The 24,788-nt window shown below is 32.7% G+C and overlaps 1 protein-coding gene across 1 annotated transcript; it reads right to left on the bottom strand.

The window, feature by feature from the left end:
* Positions 1-917: 917 nt before the first annotated feature.
* Positions 918-13,388, bottom strand: LOC141721628 (ubiquitin carboxyl-terminal hydrolase 14). Its single transcript, XM_074524627.1, has 19 exons — positions 12,834-13,388; positions 12,032-12,203; positions 11,043-11,155; positions 10,578-10,914; positions 10,095-10,189; positions 9,788-9,921; positions 9,642-9,698; positions 9,449-9,526; positions 7,344-7,398; positions 6,850-6,930; positions 6,320-6,518; positions 6,186-6,243; positions 5,992-6,114; positions 3,675-3,763; positions 3,502-3,591; positions 2,855-3,025; positions 2,619-2,743; positions 2,015-2,132; positions 918-1,629 (listed from the first exon to the last, which is right to left on the bottom strand). Exons 1-19 carry the CDS (start codon positions 12,927-12,929, stop codon positions 1,451-1,453), a joined length of 2,370 nt encoding a protein of 789 aa, XP_074380728.1. The 5' UTR covers positions 12,930-13,388; the 3' UTR covers positions 918-1,450.
* Between the last annotated feature and the right edge of the window lie 11,400 nt (positions 13,389-24,788).

Here is a 24,788-nt window from a genome sequence, read left to right as displayed (position 1 = left end):
ATTCTGGGATGTGATAAAGGTGCCATGCTCGATCAAACAAGTTACAGGATGAAGCTTGAAAAAAATATATAGGATTTGTGTTGTGTGAGAAAATAGATGTAGCCCTGTAGGGTATATATAGGATTTACGTTGTACTTTGTACACTATTTGATATGGAGAAAGGATTAAGATTTTAGTGTATAATTGATATCCAAAAGGAATAGGATTTTAGGGTGTAATAAGATGAGGGCTTTATCTTTTTTAATTTAGTAAAAGGAAAATAACTAAATCAAAACTATTTAATTATACCCTTATATTTTAAACAATAAGCACTGTTGTTATAAGCCACTATTTCTCCTGCTTTTTTAAAAGACAATTTTAGCCTATTTTTATATAAATTAAAAAAATGACTATTTTTTTAAAAAGTTATTCAACTTTAGCCGATATAATAATTAGAGTATTCACTTAGGATATCCCGTATATGAAATAGCAAACTGACAGTGAAATATTATATCGACAAAAATTGACCATTTTTTTGATTAATTTTTTAAAAAAATTATTAATTTTTGTCATTTTTTTCTCTCTTAATTGAAAGTCTTAAAGTATTGAACTTTTTAATCCATATTTTGGATTTTTTCCCTTTTATAGACTTTAACGTCTATAATTATTTTCAGTCGTAAAATTGAAAACCTCGATAGATTAATATAAATTATTTATCCGCCCCGATACCATTAATTCACATGGGTGTCATTGTATAATCGGCCAGCCTGAAATCGTGTAAAGGGGGGTTATTTTGTACAATTATAGCTAGAATGAAAGGTGTCTTGCTGAAGTAAAAAACCAATTAACATCTTTATTCGGCTTAAACTATAAAATCAGGACCGAGGCTTCCAAATATTATGACTTATGAGCTAGGCTAAACAATTGCAATACATGCGCTAAACAATCAATCAAACCACCAGCAGGTGCATAAACTCAATCATTCAAGTTTTAACAATAAAAAAGATTCATAAACTCAACAAAACATAGGTACATTGCTCATGTCCCATTTCCTGCTACAATACTTTAAACTTGTAATGCAACAGGAAGTCTAGATATACGAATACATGTACCCTGTATAATCAGTTAACCACACCTCTGGCTCATGATCGAAACAAATTATATATTCTCCAAATCTATTTTACCCAAAATATGATCACATATGCATGCATGATTTTGCAAGTTGATGCTAACATATGTACCCATTTCGCAGTAAGATCTTTCTAAAAATGCCACCAAAAGCGCATGATACATAGTATATACGTCACTGAAATAAAACAGCAGATGCGAATGCGTAAACCACGCCGGATGACGGGGGCAATGGTACAAGGTGTTTTACCAATGACTTCAGTAACAGGCTTGCTACGCTAACTTGCTTCTTTGTAAACTCTTGATCTAAGGATTTCCTTTTTTACTTTCTACCTTCCAATATCTAAGAAACAATTCTCTCATAAAAATACAAGTAACCCATGTCCTTTGGAGGATCTTTCGAAGCCCCAACTTTTGCATCGTTAAATATCACCCACCTTCCATCTTTGAAAATATGAGCAACATAATGGCCACAGTGGGTAGAAGTACCAATGTGACTCACCAATCCAATAAGTTTGTACTCTGCATTGGCACGGAACCAAGACTTTTGTAAGAAAGGATAGAGGAAAATAGTAATTAAGCTGAATATTTTAAAATCAGAGGACTCCAAACTAAACATAAATTAAGCAACCAAACAAGCATATAGAATCTTCTATGGCTACAGATTAACAATGTCAAATCGAGAAACCAGCAAAGTTAACAAAATTTGGATTAGCCGCTACAATATTCACAAATATTTTTATCCTTTATATCTAAATATTATAAATATGGCACATCAGAAATGACACCATTACAGCCCCTTGACATATTCCCAAAAATTTAATAATTGGCCTGTAAATGGAAGACATGCATCCATGATCTATAAAATGTGTTCAACAAATACTTGAAGAAGGAATAAGAAACTAACTTCCTCCTCCATCAGGCAAAGCAGCATCAACACTTGCGCTTGATATAGCATCCATGTCGGATGAACCAGCAGCATCATTGTTAAATATCCAGTCAGTTGCTTTCTCAATGTCACCACCCTGTGGGGAAAAAAGAACAGGAAAAAAAGATATCAAATTTATCACGCTGCAATATCAAAGTTACATAAGCAACTTTAATCTTATGTATGCACATAGGAAGCAGAATGCGGGGACTCGCATAGCCTGTGAGAAACATCTTACGTTTGATAGTATAACAATTCGGCCAACATCAGATACATCGCATCTCCAAACAATCAAAATAATGAACTTGTTTCTCATAACATCGAAAACTAAATATCATGGATACAAACATGTATATTATTTGCAGAGAGAGTTCAGAGCATACTACTTCCAAGTAAGAAGGCAGAGAAAGGTGGGTTTTCTAGTGATACCTAGAAGACAAACCCATCTGCTCATTTATACAGGAAGCAAAGGAACAACTTTTTAAGAATGTTAACCACAAGGTTTATCTACGCAATACATGCTAGGCATTGTCAACATCCTAGATACGTCATACATTTGGTCATAGGTGAGAAGTGAGCTTACAGTTGCTTTTAGTGCTTTCCGAGTAAGTTCTTCTGGAAATCCAAAGGAAAGTAGAGTTTCAACCTTTGACTGATCAACAAAAACCTCATCTTTTCCACCACCTTGTGAAATAGGAGCGTCAATATCTGGTAAGAAAAGAAATTGTGTTTAACAAATCTTCTCACAGCCAACATTCTCTTATACATGAACTTGGATTCTGCGCTAACACTTTTTGAGGAAAAAAGAGAGCAAGACACCTGGATCATTCATATGTGAAAGCAACCAGTTCATTGCCTCTTCAACACCAGCATTTGAAGTATTAATAGCAGCCTTTTGACAATGCAAGTAATTAAATCCCATGGCCACGAGCTGTGAAACAATGTCTTCGTTAGGTAAGATTCTCTGCACTTCTACCTCGCAATCACCAACTGCACAAGCATATTTTTCAAATATATCAGTGTAAATATAGGGTGATGAAACTTTTAGAGATTATATATATATATATATATATATCAAAAAACCTAAGATAGATAGCAAAAGTAGGTAATGTTTAAGAATAAAATAGGAACTGACCTAAATAAAAGAGTAATAAATAGGTAATGTAAGAAAGGTAGCTTGATTGAAAACCGAAAACACGATATATTCTTTAACATAACTAGGAAAGACCTCAATTCTTATGCCCATCTATTTAAAAAAAAATCAATTGATGTTGCATGCTAATAACATTGATAGTTTTATCATATAGAATAATACAACATAGACATCTGTAACAGCCTAAGAGTAAGAATGACCATCCGTCCACTACCGCCGCCAAAATGTTCTGGTGGCTACAATTGTTTTTCAACATAACAAATACAATTTTTCAGGTTGATGAAGCGAATAAATGCTAAGGCGTAGCACATACCATCTTCAGGTAACAGCTCCTCCCCTGGCTGAAGACCCCTACTGCGCATGAAGTTGATGTCTAGTGTTTCAGGAACATCTATATAAACATCTATGTAGCCAACCATAACAACAGTACTATCAGTCATCTAGTGTTCAGTTAAATAGTAAATTTAAAGCATTAGTAATTTATACCAAGCTTTTTTGGCACCCAGCCTGCCTCCATGACAAATTTTCGCATATGCAACACCAAATAATCAGGGAAAGAAGTGAGACCAGCAGTTCTGCAGAAAGAACAGAGATATTTGCATGTCAGAATCGCAAAGGAGATTCAGAAATCCATTGTATCTAGTCACAAAGATAAGCACTTTCTGACTATCACGTACGTCTAGTCTATGTTTCAACTCTTTCAACAAACTTAGTAAACTTTCACAAATTAGGTCTCTCCAATGAAATGTCCGCACATACTATTACAGTGTGATTAGTTGGCAAGGCCACATGGGCTCCAATCCCAACCTCCCCCCTTCCTATCTGACCCAATCTACTTACAAATCTAAAGCACCGATAACAATATGTATTGTACCCAAATAATTATAAGATGTATGACAATGTGTTAGTTGAAGTGTAAAGCAAGATGATAAAATTTGCAGTGTATGATTTTGTTATACAATAGTGAAATGATTAAATGAAAGAGGTGAAAGAACATGAAAATGTACGAGATGAAGTATAGAAAGATGGGATGAGAAATTTGTGGAACAAGGTGTCCAAATAGTACAATCAAATTACTATAGGAATGGAGTATGGATAATATGCAAAAATCCAGCCAACTAATAAAACCATATATTCCATTTCAATCCCTTGTCGACTTAACACATCCTTAGAGAATCAGCCAAATTCCTAAAGTAGCAAGTTGGACAAGATCAGTGTTATTACAGGAGTGCTGTGTCACATACCTAGGCGGAAGGAAGGTCCCTCGAGCTTCTAATTACTGGTAAAATTTAAATATACATATATACATACTTATTTATAGTAAATTGTATGAATAAAGCTCAGAAGATGATATGAAGGAATAACTCAACACTACAAACAAAATTTGCGATCAAAATTTAATATTTTTGGTGACATGTGATGTCAGTACTCGGTAGTGAAATATGCTACAAATTTTATTTTTCCTTTCAATGGGTGAAGGCCCTTTTACTCGTTTTCCAAAAACACCTACTTAAAAATCTACTTAGAGGCTTTTCCCATTGTTTTCCCCATTGGCATGTGTAGGATTACATTTTTATAATTTAACATCAATTGACAGAATATTAAGTCAAATTTTGGCTGCTAATATAACCGGTGTAACATATCAAGAATGGGACTACATAACTTTTAAATATTACCATAAAATTATTTCAATAAGCTAACTATGAAACTATTATAATTTTTTAACTTTTTGTTCTTTGTTCACTGTCTATATTTATTTTATTATTTACAAAACTCTTGTCTACTAATGTTAAAATCTTCAACTGATTTCGATATCAAGTTCCACTCCGGACCAAAAATAACAAAGAAGAGGGAGTAATCCGGCAAAAAAACCAAGAAATACAAAATCGTCGCGCTCAATCCTTTTTAAGCGGTTTTCACAATTATGTAATCCCATTCATTTAACCTTCTTCCATTTCCTGGGTGCCCTCATACCAAAAATAACAATACGCCTCCAAACTCCTAATTTTGGAGAACCAGTTCCGTGTAATCACTTGATTGTCCTTTTAATTTATTAAAAAACCAACGCCACGCGAAGCGGGCATCCATGCTAGTTATTAGTATTATTATTATTATTATTAGCACTATAACTTGTTTCTTATCACTTTGAGCTGCTAATGAACTATAATTAATTTTTTATATGCTTGATTTAATAGTACATATTTATCATAAATTGTTTTGGTAATTTAGAACTTCTTCAATAGTTATAATATCAACTTATCAAGTACACAGGGAAAGGAGTAAGAAACATACTATACCCCTCATTCAGGGCCAGTATCAGCTTTGCCACCGCTGGGCCACTCTTGATTCTCTAGTTCTTTTCTAAGGTATACATCCAATTTTAATTTTTACAGTTATTAATTTTATGTAGACTTCTGCTTGACCTCGATGAGGCACAGGCTTGAGGCGAGTCTTCTGCCTCGGTGCGCCTTCGCCATTACTAATACTGGTCAGAACCCATTACAGATTAATACGTACGATAGCCAACTTTGTGTTATCAAATCCTTGCAGTAGAAAAATTCACCCTTCCCTTTCTCATACAATATGTTACTTTTAGAATATGCGAATATATCACTTTGGAAAACTTTCCGTATATTTAAAGCATATCATAAAGTAGGAATTAAAATCCATTATATAATGTAACTGAATAGAAGTTTTGGGTTGTATTTTAGGACATACAGTCATCAAAGATCCTCCAGCAAAAATATTAATCACCAGCACACTGAACTATCTAAATTTAAACTGGAAATATTAGAAAGCTTACTTCAAAGCAGTTGTCTTGGATTTCAAAGCAGTGCTATAAAAGTCATGCACCTCTTCTTCAGACGAAAAATTCTGCAAACAGTCCTCTAAACGAACACGTGGCCGAACAATTTCATCCGGAGAACTGGGACAGCTAAAATATCAGAAATTTGTAATAATTTAGGCAAGAAACGCAAGATCAAATTTAGAACTTACACTTCCTTGTCTTCTACACCTCTGCTTGTCTTCAATTTGTGGAATTCGTCTACCTCTTCTACATTTTGAACCAGGCAAAAAATATTGGTAATTCAAATGAATATATCATCTAATGAAGAAAACAAAACACCTACTTTTGTTGACAGCTCTCTCCAGTGGAATATTGAGAGAGAGAATATAGTCTTGTCTGCTATTGTAAGCAACCTTCCCAGATGGGCATTGAAGTCTCTCTTCAATACCAAATTTAAAGCACCTTGAGGGATCCAACTGAGGGTTGCTAGAATTCATTCGTTCAACTTGGTCAATGAAATGCAGGAAGAACTCCAAGGCATCCTAGAAATACAGTATTCTTTATTATTTATTCAACTTATACCTCAGACACAAAAAATTGCAAAAAATAATCATATAAATATATAGAAAAAAAGAGTTGTTCAATCCATAGCTCTTAATTGGAAAATCCAATCTACACCTTAAGTAGAGGTAAGGACTGCATACATCATATTCTGCCCAGATCCTACTCTACTACAAGAGATACTATGTATATTTTGTTTGTTCTAAGAAAAAAGTATAAAATTACGTATTTAATAGGAATTATGATCCAAAAAGAACCTAAAAAGAGGAGGGAGATTGATTTTATATGCTTCATGTTTAGTGCCAGAGATACCTGTTGTCTCATAGTAGAGAACTCTGGGTGGCTGGCAGCAATCACTGCTTTAAACATGCGTGGAGGAATACCATCCTGCTTCTGGAAAAATGAGCATGAAAAATAGGTAATTAGAAATAATACTCCAAAAATTATTAATACAAACTCACAAAGTCTATTATATTTAGATCCGTAAATATGTATTAGAATACGCATAAATAATAGTAAAAGACAAAGTCATGAACATGGTTAAATTTGGAGACGAACAAATAAAATTTGCTCTCATAAGAATATTCAGATTCTTAAATTCTTAAAAGAAGAAAAACTTCGTGAACAACTACAAATCATTAACATGATACCAACAGTCATTTCTCAGTAGTATGTATGTTTTATGTTTAGTCACTGAGCTTACAGCACTTACAATAGAGTTCGCAGTGGCATCTGCACTACCATTCAATTACCATCGGAACACTTACGAACAAAATAAGATATAAAATAATTTGAACACAACATACCTCCTCAACTGGAACTGAATATTTTCCAGAAAGCAAGCCGTGAGCAAGCTTTGTTCTGCAAAAAAAAAAAATTAAGTCACTAAGCTTCTTGCTCAATAAAAATCACAGTAAATCATCAATTTATGTTTTACAATCTCTAGTAGTTACACCATGAGTCCATGACCATATCATGGGAATATTAGAATGTCAGCTAAAACATAGAGAAGGGACAATACGAGGAACTTCAATGAATAATGATAAACATCTAGGCTTAGAAGAATCATGCATATTGCATAGCATAGTGGCAAAGACACATCCTTCACCCTATCCGCCGTAACGTGCACGTAGTTGTTAAATGCAAAAGAGCCGGTTTTCGCCTGCAACCCGACCGGGAATGAAGAACAAGGAGCAATGCTTCGCCATGTCAGCTAAAACATAGAGAAGGGACAATACGAGGAACTTCAATGAATAAGGATAAACATCTAGGCTTAGAAGAATCATGCATATTGCATAGCATAGTGGCAAAGACACATCCTACACCCTATCCCCCGTAACAGGCACGTAGTTGTTAAATGCAAAAGAGCCGGTTTTCGCCTGCGACCCGACCGGGAATGAAGAACAAGGAGCAATGCTTAACCCGTACAAGCTCTTAAGCAGCAATTCTAAAAAGCGGCTTGACTGTTCAGAGAAGCATGGTTTACCAAAATAAGTACTTGTTATTATTCTGTATTCACCGGCAAAAATGATATATGCACTTAAAATGTATGGATGAGTTGTGATATATATCAGGAGCAGCAGAGTTACGCTGGACTTTGGGCTTAAGTGAGCGATGATGGTACTACGCCTCCATTATCACCCTTTCAAAGTCCAACTCCATAAGTTGCGGTGATGTAATGTACTGATAGGGATACAGGCACCTAATACCCAATAAATGAAAGGTGATGCCATGTCACCTACAGCCTTAAATGTCTAAGTTTTGACTCCTCACAACACCAAGTAACTTATCTATCCTGCAAAGTCATCCACTAGGCATATAGCCCGAGTGCCTGACACATCAAACAACTGACACACCTAATTGAACAAATCGTTCAATTTTCTTATCCACCCAACTTAGTTGCCCCTGAATACCCCTTGGCAAACTATTATAACTATGCATCTATTGATGATTACAACACAGATCCAAATACTGTGAAAAGAAAACAAGCTTCTAAGCATATTCTTTTGCGTTATGCTGTTCTTGTGGAAGGCGCAAAAAGAGCCGTTAATTTAGCCTTCAAAGCACTCTACTTGCAGTTAAACCAGTGCATGTAAATGGAAAAAATGACCAGTTTTAATGCCTTTTAGATGAAAACCTCTTCAAGAAAAATCAAAAGAAATTACCACAAAATCAATCAAAATAAATAGTCTGAATCAACCCTAGTTTGATGTCCTATGGTCAGTAATTCAGTTAAATTCATACATTCTCCTTCAGCAGCAGGAAAAATTTGCTCAGATAACCGTGAGCAATGAACTCAGATAACATTACAATGAATTAGCTAATAAAGAAAAGAAAATTCAACAAAAATTATTCGTCAAGCTTCAGGCATTGATCTTCACAGACATACATCAACAATAACATACAGAAACAGAAAAATATTTGTAAATAAACATGAAGTGCAGATTTTCTTTGGTTTGCTTAATATCGTCAGGCATTATGCTCTTAAAAAACTTTCCCGTTCCTAATTAGATTATTACATATGGATAATAATAACATCAGACTAACAGATTTTTAAGTAAGAAACATTATCATGTTACCCTCAACCTCAAGGATTAAGATTAAATTGTAGATAATAAATTACAAAAAATCGGGTCCATAACTTCTGTCACCACACTAATTACACACATTTAAAACTAATGATCTCTTATGCAAAGATTAAAATCATTTATTCGACATAGACACATTAATACATTAATTTGATTATTTGATGATGTTCAAACGTTTTTCAAGAAAACTTCTGCCCAAAAAGTTCTGTTATAAGGCCAACTGCAATAAATATATTTGATAATATATTTTTATCACAAAATATAGCATAAACTAAAAAGCACTCGCATGATACAAACTACAAAAAAAAATTATTAATACTTACAACTGCATATTCAAGTCTATAGTCGGATCTGCAGGAGCAGCAATAAAAGCAGACTTTAGAGTCTGGTCCACATAATATCTATAAAACAAAATGACAAATGTCAAACATGAAACAGAACAAGTATGTGAATATATAACTGATTAACTGTCAACAAAATTTTAAAAAATTCATATTCTTCAGCCAGACTACTGACCTTGAACAGAAGGAACGAGTCGAGAATATCAGTTGCATGGTGGAAGCCAGATAGCAACTGCAAAGATGTAAAATTATTATACAATGTAAGAAGTACAAGAGGCACATTATTCTTATCCTAGAGCTATGCATTGTGACCAGCATTACCTATTCCCAAGATTGAGAAGCCCTGTGTAACCTGGCCCAAATAGTGGTTCAACTTCCTGTCCACTTTCTTGGATTCGGTTCCAATCAAAGTTGGTGTTTTGATCAAGTTCCCTCTCAGCAGTAGTCATTTCAGTCTTTATAGTTTGAAAAAATATACCCAAATTCAGAACCAAGCAAATCAATAAATAATTAAAGAATGATCATGTGGAAAAAACTAAACAGTAAATTTATTTGCATAAAAAAGCATAAGATACAATATCTAGGTAAATTTGATATGTTAGAATTTTAAACCTAACACGTGACTAACCTTTTGCAGTGATGAAAAATCAATACCAAAGAAAGCTAAATGCTGCGCTAAAAGGGGGTCTAAAACACTCTCATCCTCCGGATAACAGAAAACATCTGAGCTGCCAAAATAGTTCATTCATAATTATATTTGAATCGGGTTTAAACACAAAAATAGAAACCAACATTTGAACCAGACTATTAGAGGCCAACTCAGTAACAGAACTAAGTAATTTAAAGCCTGTAACCAGAATTAAAAAATAAAATAAAATAAAATACCAGTACATGTAATTTAGGAAACAAAAAACAGATAAATTCTAGTAAGAAAAAGAAGGTCAAGCCATTCAAATATTGTAATATGTAGAAAAGCTAGCTTTATTCGGTTCCAGTACAGTGCATCCTCGTATATTATGCTTTAATACATTCTTTAACATAAACAACTAAAATTGTATAACCAAAAATATGAATGCACAATGTCTTCTCTAACAGAAGCAAGTGCTAATACCTGCTCCTTCCAGATCAGAGGTTATAGTCCCAAGCTTCACGGCAAGAGGATAACCAGTTTCTTTATAATGCTCAACAGCATGGTTGTTACCACCACTTCCATCCCAATTTTTCCGGCCACATAGGATCATTCCATCAGTTAAATTTAACCAAAGATTTTCAGTCTTGTCACATTTAGTACATTTCCAACCAGAAGGAGGAATAATTACACCGCTATCAATTTGTTGGAGGGTCAATGCATGTTCACTGATTAGCTTCTTATCAGCTGTCCATGATGCAACTTGCTCTTTCCGTTCAGCACCCTCGGCCCTAATAACAGCATCAACAGCCAACCTTACCTGCATATCATTAAGAAAATTTCAACTTGTGAAAATAGATGAACGTCATATCCTAGATATTCTCTTCTCTAATTATTTATTTTGTAATTACTTCCAATCACTACATAATTGGTGAGAAGACAGTTTACCTTCTCAGGCAAGTCAATTGAAGGATAAGCTATATTTGCATAATCTGGCAAAACAACTATACAGTATTCTTCTTCATATTCAGCTTCATGGTTGTCAAATCCTCCGTCAACACCTATAAACAGACCATATGGAATCTTTAAACGTATTACTAATGTACAAATCAAAAAAATTTTAGGTCAACAATAAATATTTACAAGACACTACTAACTCAACTTCACAAAACCATTCCCACTATCAATTCCAAATTCCTAAAGATATATGTTAATTATCATAATTATTAATATTGGTAATTTATTATTAATACTTACCAAAAGAATTTTATTCAATACCGAATTACTAGTATGCCTGTTTCAATTTCAACCATAGAGCGACTTTCAGTATTTAATAGAGTAAGCAAAACAAATTTTGGGGAACAGAGGAAGTAGATGTTCAATATACGTGACGCATAACCTGAGGTACAGATAGCAACAAGAATGTACTACCAGGTACAGAGATTTTTTTTTAATGCAAAGTTCATTATATTCTAAAATAGCAGCACAAACTACACTTAAAACAACCTTGGTCCTTGGGCACGGCAGAAATCATACAGAAAACATAAATCAACTTCAAGAACTAGGAATAAATGATGCAGACTGCAGAGACCAAGATTGTTTTACCCTAAAATATATTACATGGACTGATAGAAATCTTAAAAATGCCAAAATGTGTTGCATTTGATCAATTGCAGCTGTAAGAAAATAGTGAAATACATGTATAGCTCAGGGTTGAAAAACAAGATCGAAACCCTCCCCCCCCCCCCCGCGCAACATATTTTATTTAACCTCAAGAACTGGGAAAAAAATTCATGGAGTTGGTGAAATAACAAATCATGTCATAATTTTACTTAGCGTTTAATTTTCAAATTAGTACGACTGCATACATCTCAAGGATGATACATTTACAAGTATTAAAACAGTAAACAGAATAGAATCCATATAAGCTCAAATACCTATTGCCAACAGAGTTGGCTTCTTCAAAGGTCTGTCTTCAGGATCTGGCTTCTTTTTGTGCTTAATGTGAAGGTATACCGGGTTTCCGGTTTTCTCAAAGTTCCAATCAACACAGTCTTTTCCAAAGGCAAGGAATGAATTCATGTCAATATATAACCCACCATTTGATTTCTGGAAACATCACAACACAGAGGTATCAATCAGATCATAAGAAGTAAATTAAATAGAACCGAACTTTCCCATTCTGTTTGCCAAACTGCTTATACATCAGAAAAATCAAAAAACAAATTCACACAATAAATTAAGTGAGTCCGAATAAAGTACTACACCTACAAACAATTGAAATTCCCAAAAATTTTAAAAAACTTCAGGAGCTTTTACGTAATCCGCAAATCATTTTACAAATTTCTACCGAAGGTACTAGCACAACTGTGTGTATAAGCATTTAATAAGAGAATGCTGTTATGTATTATCGAGACAAGTATGATACATAATGGACACATACTAGGTTTATAATATCAGCGAGTAATTGTGTAAATTAAATTTAAAAGGCATCAAACTTATATACATCGACAATCGAACATTGAACAAGTAAAATATATAGTGAAGGCATGTATTACGCTGATTAAGTGTATGTTATAACTCCATTATCAAACAAGTATCATATAAAATGGGAGAGAGAGAGAGAGGGAGGGAGGGAGGGAGGGAGGGAGAGAGAGCGAGATAGAGAGGGAGAGAGAGAGAGAGAGAGGGAGAGAGGGGGGGCGAGAGAGATAGAGTGAGAGAGAGAGAGGTCGGTACCGGAGAATCAAAAGTGATACAGCATTCATGTTTGTAGACCCGATTGGTAGGCTCCGGAATTCTGACCCGGTGAAGATTTGATCGGAGAAGCTCCATTGCAGTTTTCTAGGGTTTTGAAATTTACAAAATGTGAGAGTGAAAACTGATGTGATGTGAAGTAATATAGAGGAGGAATATCACTTGCGTATACAACTGGATTTGGGTGTTTCTATTCTTTGCCCTAACCAAGGGGTTTTCTAACTTCAAACTTTCCCAACCAAACCGAAATCCAATAAAACCGACACATTTCAATTCGGTTTGGTTTAATTTCTTTTAAAAAAATTCCAATTAATTTTATTTTTCAGTTTGAACCGAAGTTAAACCGGTTCAGTTGGTTCTTCAAACTATTGGTTCCATTTAATTAAAATAATTGAATTATAAATATATTTTTATATATTTTATATTTTATATATAATAGAGTAAATGACACTTTGCACCCCTTATAAATATTCATTTTTTCGGTTTGATCTTAAACTTTTAATTTTGACAAAATGTATCCCTTAGTTATAAATTTCACTCAATATTACACCATTTTAATAATTTTCATCCAAAATAACCGTTATTAGCATGAGTAAAGTCGGATTTTTTAAAAAATTTATATAACGACGATATGCACCTCGTAATTTTAATATTTTGACAATAAGCACCATAAATAGTTTTATAATTTATACTTTATTTTAAATTTTTATAACTTTTGAAATCCATAAAAATATATATTATAAAATTAAATTAAAAAACAAAACATAAACAGAAAAACTAGTTAGGGCCCGGTGTGATTTTTTTTAAAAATAAATAAACGGAAACCCAAAATTAATGTTATAAAACGATCCAAATCAAAACCAAATGCTAGAAAATTCACAAAATCTTGAACCCCAACATAAAAATAAAATTTGATGTTTTTTAGTAGATTATTATATTATGAAATCCAAACCAAGCCGACTAAAGTAGAAAATTTTGGTTTGAGTAGCTTATTTCAGTGGATTCCGAGAAAAATAACGTCTAATGACATTGCATGCATTTTACGAGTTTTTATTTTGGTACATATTTTGTAGCAAATTTATTTTAAAAATAAACATAAGAACAGGGATCAAATGAAGTATTTAGTAATACTAAAAAAATTGAAAAATTAGGAAATTTATAATTTTAATAGAGATTTATTATAAAAATATTAAAACAAAAATAAGAAATTATAAAGATCGTGCCAAAAAGTGATATCAAAACCTATACATATATATTTGATAAAATAGATATCTTTTGATATTATTATTTAAAAATATATATAATTTAAAATTATTTGCATAGTATTTAAATTAAATTAATTTGGATAAAAATATTATTTGTGATTTCAATTCAGATTTAATAGAGAATATTTATATTTTAATTATTTTTTAAGTAAAAAAATATTATCTAATATTATCATACGATAATATTACTCACTGAGTGACATGTGATACTCTCCGTCTCGATAACTTTCTATTTTAAGATATTTCAACAAATTGTTAAATTTTCCTAAAATAGCATTGCATCTTTATAATGATTCCAAAATTTACCCTCAATTCCTTAGTTTTTCTTCAACATAATTCATTTTTTTAATCTCGGTGTCTACCAACGATGGTAACAATCTATAGGGCGATAGGAGTATATGATATATGTCATAGAGTGATTAATAGTGAAATATAAATCATACATATCTGTTAAATAGTTTATTCTATTTTTTATTTCATTGAATTTAAAGTAATATTTTGTCATTTCATTATATTGGAGGACGAGGTTAGATTGATGACAAATGAGAATAAACGAGTATATATGTGTGTTTGTATGTCCCTGTATTATTTTATATATGTGTGAATATATTTTTTTATATACGTATACACATATTAATTATACAACAATTGATAATTTTAATAAATAAATGACGAGTTGAATTAAATATTATATATATATATATGTAGGAGTAGAATTATCATATGAATTAATTTGCTCAGCCAACCACCCTAACAATATTAACAACCTATGGGGTGATGGGAATATATGATATATATGTCACATAATTATTAATAGTGAAGTATAAATCGGAGATATGTGTATAAATAGTTTATTTTGTTTTTTATTTTGTATAATTTAATATAATATTTGGGCATTTCATTGTATTGGAGAACGATGTTAAATTGATGACAAATAAAAATATATATGAGTATGTATGTATGAATATGTGTGTGTGTATATATATATGTGTATGCATGCATGTATTATGTATGTATGTATGCATGCATACATACATACATATATGCATACATGCATGCATACATACATACATAATACATACATGCATACACACATATACACACACACATATTTATATATACATAAATACTCATATATATTCTTATTTGTCATCAATTTAATATCGTTCTCCAACACAATGAAATGCCAAAATATTATATTAAATTATACGAAATAAAAAATAAAATAAACTATTTATATACATATGTCTCATTTATACTTCACTATTAACAATTACATATATATATATATATATTTATTGTATGTATGTATGCATGCATGCATGCATGTATGTATGTATATATGTATGTATGCACATATTAATTATACAACAATTAATAATTTTTAATAAATGAATGATGAGGTGAAATAAATAGTATATAATTATTAATGTAGGGATATAATCGTCATATTAATAAATTAGTCATCAAACTCCCATGTTATTGTATTATACATAGGGTTAATTATGAGACAGGTTACTTACTGCATCCAAATGTATTAAGTGAGTCATCTCATTACAAAACTGACTCAAATAAGTCACTCATTTAAAAATTGGTATAAAAAATATCACTCTATCGTTAGTCAAAATTTTTAAAAGTATTATATATCGAGTTTCGCACATTTTTTATGAATGATATTACATCCAAATGAAAGGTTCCGAGTTCTACTATTTTATAGATAATATTGTTAGATTTTTAAAATTTTATCAACTATTTATTTTTAGTTTTTTGATCATTTTATTTGAATTAAAAATAAAAATAAATAGTAGATTAATTTTTAAAAATCTAAAAATATCATCTAAAATACTTGAACTCTGAATTTTTCATTTGGATGTAATATCATTCATTAAAAATATACGAAACTAAATATATAATATTTTTAAAAATTTCGACTAACGATAAAGTGATATTTTTTATACAAATTTTTAAATGAATGACTCATTTGAGTCAGTTTTGCAATCAGTGACTCATTAGATACATTTGGACGCAGTAAGTGACCTGGTTGATAATTAACCCATTTTACATGTATATAATATTCTCGCTAAAAGTATTAGATAATAAAAGATTAGAAACTTATTAAGGGCTCAGGTAATATGTAAAGTAATAGTTCCATGATTATATATATGTATACATATCTAATGCATATGACTTACAAAAATCAATTGTTTTTAAAATATGAATTGGTGGTATCTTGTTTTCTCTTTCCACTAAAGTCAAAATTAACCTCATTCATAACTTTACGTAAAATATAAATAACTGTTACGACGAAAATACGCGTTAATATTCACGCAAGTATACACGTTAATATTCATCCATCTGCAAAGTCATATAAATAGGCTTTGGATCAGTTAAGTCCAACTTCTTGAAGATAGATAAAGGCATCAAATTGATGCTAGCCCCCCAAGTCACATAAACATTTGTCAAATGACACTTTTCCAATGGTACAAGGAATAGTGAAGCTTTTAGGATCCTTAAGTTTCGGAGGCAACTTCTATTGCATCACAACACTGCACTCCTCCGTTAGAGCAACGGTCTCTAAGTCATCAAGCTTCACTTTCCGAAAGAGAATACCTTTCATAAACTTCGCATAGCTAGGCATTTGTTCAAGAGCTTCCGCAAAAGGTATGTTGATATGAAGTTTCTTGAACACTTCTAGAAACTTCTCAAACTGCTTATCCAACTTTTTCTTCTGCAGCCTCTTAGGAAAAAGAGGTGGAGGATAGATCTATTTCTCCCCTGTATTACCCTCAGGAGGAGTGTGTTCCACAGTAGTCTTCCTTGGTTCCACATCTGCTTCCTTCTGCACTTCTTCCTCGGCCACAACTTCATCTTCCGAAACTTGAGATTTTTCGGGATATGCAACCTTCCCAGACCTCAATGTAATTGGCTTAACTTGCTCTTTAGCTTCCTTCTTGCCTATAACTTCTGTGTCAATAGGTAGTGTACCAGGTTGACGATTCAGTAAGGCATTGACAATCTGACCAATTTGATACTCCAAGTTCTTGATAGACACCGCTCGGCTCTTGCACATGAGCCTCAACTCCTCCAATTCATATTTTTTATTAGATTGTTTCAGCTGGATTTGTTGTCTTGGTGCATATTGCGGTTGCTGAAAATCAGAAGGGTTGTAGTGCTTTGCAGCATACTGTTGATAAGGCTATTGTACTGCATTCTGAGTATTGCTTCAGCTGAAGTTAGGGTGATTGCGGTTGTTAGGATGATAGGTGGCTGGAACTGATTGCTGCGACCTCTGAAAGTTGCTCACGAACTGAGCTGATTCACTAGAAATAACACACTGCTCTGTATCATGGGCACCAACACAAAGCTCACAGACACTAGTAATCTGATTAACTCAATAACTAGACAAAGAATACACCTTCATCGTCAAAGGCTTAAGCTGAGCAGTTATAGCAGTAGCTGCATCTACCTCTAGACTTCCTGCTACCTTGCCCTGAGGTAGTCTCTGAGTTGGGTTCTGATATTCATTAGCAGCCATCAATTCAATCAACTCATAAGCTTCATCGTAGCTTTTAGCCCATAAGGCTCCACCTGATGTTGCATCAAGCATGGGTCTAGAAGTTGCACCCAACCTGTTATAGAAATAGTTAATGATCATCCATTCAGGCATCCCATGGTGAGGACACTTTCGAAACATCTCCTTATATCCCTCTCAAGCCGCACACGAAGACTTTCCAGACTGTTGCACAAATTGAGTAAGGGCACTCCTGATTGCAGCAGTCTTCGCCATAGGGAAGAACTTAGTAAGGAACTTTTGAGCAATATCTTCCCACTTAGTAATAGAGCCCGGTGGTATAGAATGCAACCAACACTTAGCTTTATCCCTCAGAGAGAATGGGAAAATCCTTAGCTTAATAACATCTTCAGACACATTGTTGAATTTGAAAGTGTCACAGATCTCGATGAAATCTCTAGTGTGCATGTTGGTATCTTCAGTTGGGGAACCCCCAAACTGAACCGAGTTCTACCACATCTGAATCGTGTTAACCTTGATTTCAAAAGTGTTAGCCGCGATGGCTGGTCTGACAATGCTAGACCGAATATCATTGATCTTCGGCTAAGAATAGTCCATCAAAGCCTTTGTATTCGCTTCTGGTTCACCCATTGCAACAAGAGCTTCTTCTTCTTTCTCAAGTAAGACCTCTTCTTCAACTTTCTCCTCTGTTTTTTCTAGTGTTTTCTTTCGAAGTTGAGAACGCGTTAGCATACACGCTCTCCAGAGTACCTGAAAAAGCAACAAAAAACAAGTAAGTAAAATATCCGAGTCAATGAACTTTAACGACCACGGATGTCAAGCACATAAACTAAAAATTAACACCGAGTCCCCAGCAACAGCGCCAATAACTTGTTAGGACGAAAATACGCGTTAATATTCACGCAAGTATACGCGATCGCAAGTAATATATAATTAATTTTAGTTCATTCCCACAAAGACTGGTTTATGTTAATTTCAATTAATGTACTTATGCAACGATGATATGGTTATTATTCAATGCTAAGATGATAACAAATTGAGAGTGTTTATAACTACGATTAACTATGAGATTATACTAATTAATATTACTAAGAGAATTAAGGTTGATTAACTTTTATAACACAAACATGAGATTCTAACTTCAGTAAATACTTCACGCAGTAGCCTTTTTGTTCTTAACCTTAGCATGCAATGATGATGATACTAATCAGATAACATGAAACTAGTAAACGCCAACTTTCGTTGTACGAATACCCTACTACTATACATCCACAAAAGAGATAGAAGCTGAATATACACCAATTATATTGAGACCCTATATGTCTATAGAATTTGACAACATAACGGTTTAATGTGCAAGTTATCTATCGTGATTACATAGGGCAAGTAAGATGGTTAAAATTACCTATGCATCATGCATAGCAAATACATGAACTTATGCTAGCATGACAATTTCTAAACCCCTATATTCACTTTCGCTTCAATAAAGATTAACACGCTATCTTATAAGTTCGCGACGCTCATAAGACGAATAAGCACAACCAATACTAGAATATCATACAATCACCACATACTAAGGTATCAAAACATATTAGCTATTGAAATCCATAGATAAATCCGTTATAACCTCACGATAACGATTAGCCCATAACCGAACTCATCATCACCGTGGGTTCCGATGAAAGCATGGTATAATAAACTAGGTATTTATAAAAATGAATAATAATCAAAGTACGTTAAACAAGAGTATTATGTTCAATAAAACAAGGAACGAGCATCCAAGATTACAACTTAGAACAAAGAATCGCAAGAATAAACTAGATCGTCTCCGCCTTGGTTGAATTGTACTATAGGTCTTCTTGATGTCTTCTCCTTAAACTTTGTTATTGAAAACGTCTTTAAGTTGTCATTATATAGTAGCCCAATTAATCCAAAAGCCCAGAGTAACAGTCTTCTAATTGAAATATGAATCTGGAATCCTGTTCTGCTTCTCTGGCTCGGGCGCGCGCTAGCACAGCGCGTGCGCGCCGACCTTCTGGAAAAAATTCTTCTGCTTGTTTTATTCAGCTGGTTCTTGACGGCTTTGCACGAGCAATCTTCATGACACATTCCTAACACCATTTTAGCATCAAAGCAATGCTAAATCACCTCGATCCCTGTTATATATGCGTGAAATGCAAAAGACTACAAAAACACATAAAAAACACAAATAACTTGAGTACAAAACATCAATCCAAGCCTTTATAGAGCATTTGAAGTGGATATAAATGCCACTTAACAATAACTCGTGATATATTTTGTTCATGTTGTAACAAGTAATTTATTAAAGTCTTGATTACTTGAAATACTTCATTTGATGACATGTTTGGATGACATGGCTATTGGTCCGTTCAGAATTAGTCCATTCATCAGTGTTTATTACAGACTCAATAATTTATCCATCAATAGATGATTCCATAACCACACCATTTTCGCTTGTATAATTTAAGAGATGCTCAACATTTATCACATTCCTATAATCGTAGGGATGACAATTGGGTCGGTCGAAACGAGTTTAGCAAAAACCAAACTCGAACCCGATTATTTTTGCCAAACCCGAACCCGGACCCATCGGGATCGGTTCGTGTTCGGGTTTGTAGATCACTATCAAATTGCACCTTAATTTGCATAAACTCTATTGAAAAATTACTAGGATCCGATTTGAGCGAAGTGCTCATAAATATGACGATATTGAAATTTCCGGGGTTGAATTAGAGGGTTCATAGAAGACAATGGATCATAACTCTATGAATAAAATTGTTAGTGAAATAATGCAACAATCTTGACCCTCAGTATACTAAACATACTTGCTAAAAACATATTTAAAAGACTTTAATGCAATAGTTTGTAAAAAATATATTTTTTTCGTACTAATATTAATAATATATTATATTATATATTATATTACTACTTATAAAATATAAAATATTATTTATATAATAACACGAGTTTCAGATCGAGTTTGGGTTCGGGTCGGAACAAAACGGGTTTCAGGTTTTCTGGTCGGGTTTGGAATGGTATGCCTTAAACCCAAATGCGACCCGAAAATGGTTCTAGTTTAAAAATCAAACCCCAATCCGAACCCGAATATCCAAACCCGAAATATTCAGGTTCGGTAAAACTCGATCGGATTTGTACGGATCGGGTATCAATCGGTTCGGTACACATTGTCATCCCTATATAATAATAAATTAGAGATAAATTTATTTAATTATTTGATCCCTTCATTTATTTCACCAATTTCTTATTCATCATTTTTTTCTAAACGAATCTTGCAATATCGAAAATAATTTACAATCATGGTATAATTCAGTTATCATAATAAATAAATATCGAGCATTTCCAAAATCGCGTTTTTCGACAAAAATAATCACACTTTCTTTAGTTGTTAGGGCAACTCCAAGGGTGGACAAGTTTTTTGGCGTAAATTTGGACCGAGACAACTCTCTATTCCAACAGTTCGGTCTAAATTTTGGTTCAAATTCATATATCAATATTTTATTCTTTCAACTATTAATATATTATTATTTTAATGAGTTGATATTAATTCACAAACCTATTAATTCAAATGGACCTGGAATATTTTATTTGGCTCGGAAGATGAAGGTCAAGGATCCCCAAACGATCATAATTATAATCAATGCTATCATTATCTTGCAGGATTAAGAAATAATTTATTTGATTGAATCGATATTTAAGTTCAAATTATACTTTTGCATAAGTTGTATGTGCAATTAATTGTTATCAAGTGTAATCTTTATTTTATGTTTAATATATTATTAATTTGAATCAAAACAATTCATGGTGTTTAATATATTTTATTAAATAACTATAATGTAAATAAGTGAAAATCAAAAAATATAATTAAAAACTACTTAATACACATATATAATAACATTCAATCAACAAATTAACAAATATATAAAATATAAAAAGTTAATATCTTATTAATAAAAAGATTTAGGCTAGGCTCGGCTTAGATTTAGGCCGACACTATATACCGGTCTAAATTGGAACATGACAATAGATCACTGTTGGGTTGATTTGGACCGAAATCGGTTCAAATTTAGGCCAATAGTTTATTCTTGGATGACCTTAGGCTTTATAATTTGAGATTGATACCAAAAAACACTGTCCCTGGTTAGATGGAATTTCTAAAAACCGGTTTGTGTTGCATATATTTCTTGAACCATAGAGCCAATTGATCTTACAAGATCGTAGTGCTAAGATTTAAATATGTAAAGCTCGTCTTATCACTAATGTACTGCGGACTCAAGTACTGGAGTCTGCACAGAGGAAAGCAGGCCCAGGTCTGAGGTCCCCTACATTCATATGTGTAATTGTGTGTATGCACATCTCTTTACATTCAAAACTGTCCGATTCAATTATCAGTTATAATTTTTCGCAAATAAACTTAATATCTATTTTTTTCTTTTTTGTGTAAAAACAACCATGACACGTCGTCTCTCCATGCATAATATATTCACTCTCGAGTTTTTGCTTAATCGCAAAAAATTATAGCGAATAAATGATTAGTAACGTAGGATTAGGTTTTATGAAGTCTCATATTTCTTTGGAGTCCAGATATGTTCTGCAAGTAAAATATAGCTTAAATTGTTGTAAAACGTATTATTTTTTGAATGATATTCTACAAATATCACAATTTTATTGAAAATATTGAATATTGCATAGATTTAAAAGTAGAACGTTGCAAAATATATTATTCTACAAAACATGCTTAGTTTGGAGAACATAAAGTTCATGTTGCAGAATATACATATTGTACTTGTAAATATATGATATTTGCATGATTTTATTGAATTAATGATATTTGTGAAACATGTTTTTCAAGATAACATGTTTTAGAAGATATTTTATTTGCAGAACATATATGCACTACGAGTAATCCAATTAAAATGTGGACTCCGTAGACTTTAATCAGCGAGGTAAGAAGGGTTGTTAATGTTTAAGCGGACAAAAGTTGTTAATGTGTTTGTGGATGGGCCTGGTTACTTTTACAGTACAAAAGCAACGAACTGCAGCCCTGCAGGCGAAAAAGGACTAGTTATAAATCTTTCATAAATGCATGGGGATTTATAAAGGGGTTGAAGAGTGTAACCAGTACAAGTTTCATAACAACAATACAGACACATATATGTAAATCTACACACACAAACTGACACATCTGTGTGTGATAGATGAGCTGTGGACTATAATATGGATGGTCCAGATTTGTTACAGTCCTCCTCTATGATCTGCCATTAAAATCAAACTATCTAGAGATATTGGAATGATGTGTTTATATTTGTACACATTTTGGTGTAAGTTATGGACACACCATATCTCACTCCAGATCCATATGTATCTAGTTCCTCTACTAAAAGCTCAGTTTTACTTGCCCCCCCTCTTCTTTTGTGTTTTCATTTGAGATGCACACATACACAAAATAAATAACATTCAGAATGGTATGCCTTTTGTACAAGATGAATAAAGCTAGAGTTGCTAGTTTCTTGGTTTTCTTAGGTAGAAACAATCTTAATTAAAACCCCACAACTACCCTTAAACCCGTAACAAATCTCTTTGGATGCCGTTTAAAAACTTGCATTTCATTTCAAATGACAGGATATGAGTTGTCATTTCAATTTCTCATGTTTATACTAATATTTGAATGTACTGGATTTCGAATAATATCCAAATCCAAATTTTAAAACAGATTAGTTGATTAAGAATTTTAAATGAAATCCAATTTTTCAAACGGACCTCTAGGAGTTTGGCTTAATTTATACTCCCTCCGTCCTTGAAAATGTTTTTTCTTTGTGTTGGACACGTTTGCCAATACACACTTTTGATTGTTAATATCTTTAATTTGGTATTATTATTAAATATAAAAACTTCATTGTATTAAAGTACTCATAAATACGAATTCAACAAAATCACTCATTACTATATTTGATCTTATATATTAGACGTAAATTAGTATCAATCGTTTATCATGAACAGTACAAAAAGTCAAAATGGGAAAAATATTTTGGGACGGACGGAGTAAGTTTTAAAAAATGCGTGTATTTCTTAATGTCATAAGTTTTGTGCTTGGATCTTGATTTCGAGGTAAAAAAATTAAGTTGAAGAAAAAAGGCAAACTAAAATCTTGAATCTTGACCCTGCAAATCCCCATTGAATCACCACCATCCCATCAACAGCCTAGTTTTGGTCGAAATCCTAAAAAGATCAACATTCATTTTAGGATTGTGGGGACCACTTAAGGTTTGTATTGAACTGCCCCCATACACACACACTCATCACACTTTTTACAACATCAAACGTTAAGTTATACACACAATTTAGGCTATGTTCTAGGAAGATAGGCTAGCTATAGCATGCATATGAAAAGAATTGTGTGTTTCTATTGGGTGGATCACAAGTTTTGGATTTGTTCATCCTTTTGATTTATCCTAAACCCTTCATATAATTGGCATGCATGCTTCATTGTGATTCTTTTGCCACCCAAATTAAGTAGATATTTATATTTCAATATACTTTCGTGATTACAAATTTCGGAATTTATTGATTGATTTACAGATTTGTAATTTCTCGACGATAATTGGAAAATCATAAAATTTATCTGTGATTTATCGACGATTTATCAAATCAGTATTATATTTTTGAAGGATATATTGACGATTTATCGATAATTTTTGAAAAATCGACTGATTTCTGTAACGTCCATTCTTGCTTTATATAATTGCTTATCTTACTTTATATATTTGACCTATGATCTAATGTGTGAGTTTGAACTGCCAGTCCAGGCTAAGCACACAAAAACAGACATAGCTTGAGATACTTGTCTAACTAGCTAGCTACATATATAGGTCTTCATGCTTTTCTGTTAGGCTAAGAAAAAGAATAAAAATCACAAATGAATATTAAAACACAAGTAATGATTTGTTAGTAAAAATATATAGGGGAGGGGACCAATAGGGTTTGGGTTATTAAAATATATGTTTTATTACAAAAGACAAATCATACTTGTGGAAGGAATATAAAGTACTTGTGGAGATATCAGACTTGTGTTTATATCAACATAGGTTTTTAATATAAAGT

Source organism: Apium graveolens, chromosome 4, assembly GCF_009905375.1.
Source record: "Apium graveolens cultivar Ventura chromosome 4, ASM990537v1, whole genome shotgun sequence".
NCBI classification, from domain to species: Eukaryota; Viridiplantae; Streptophyta; class Magnoliopsida; order Apiales; family Apiaceae; genus Apium; species Apium graveolens.
The sequence above is the reverse complement of the archived record's forward strand: the minus strand, read 5'-3'. Positions and strand labels throughout refer to the sequence as shown.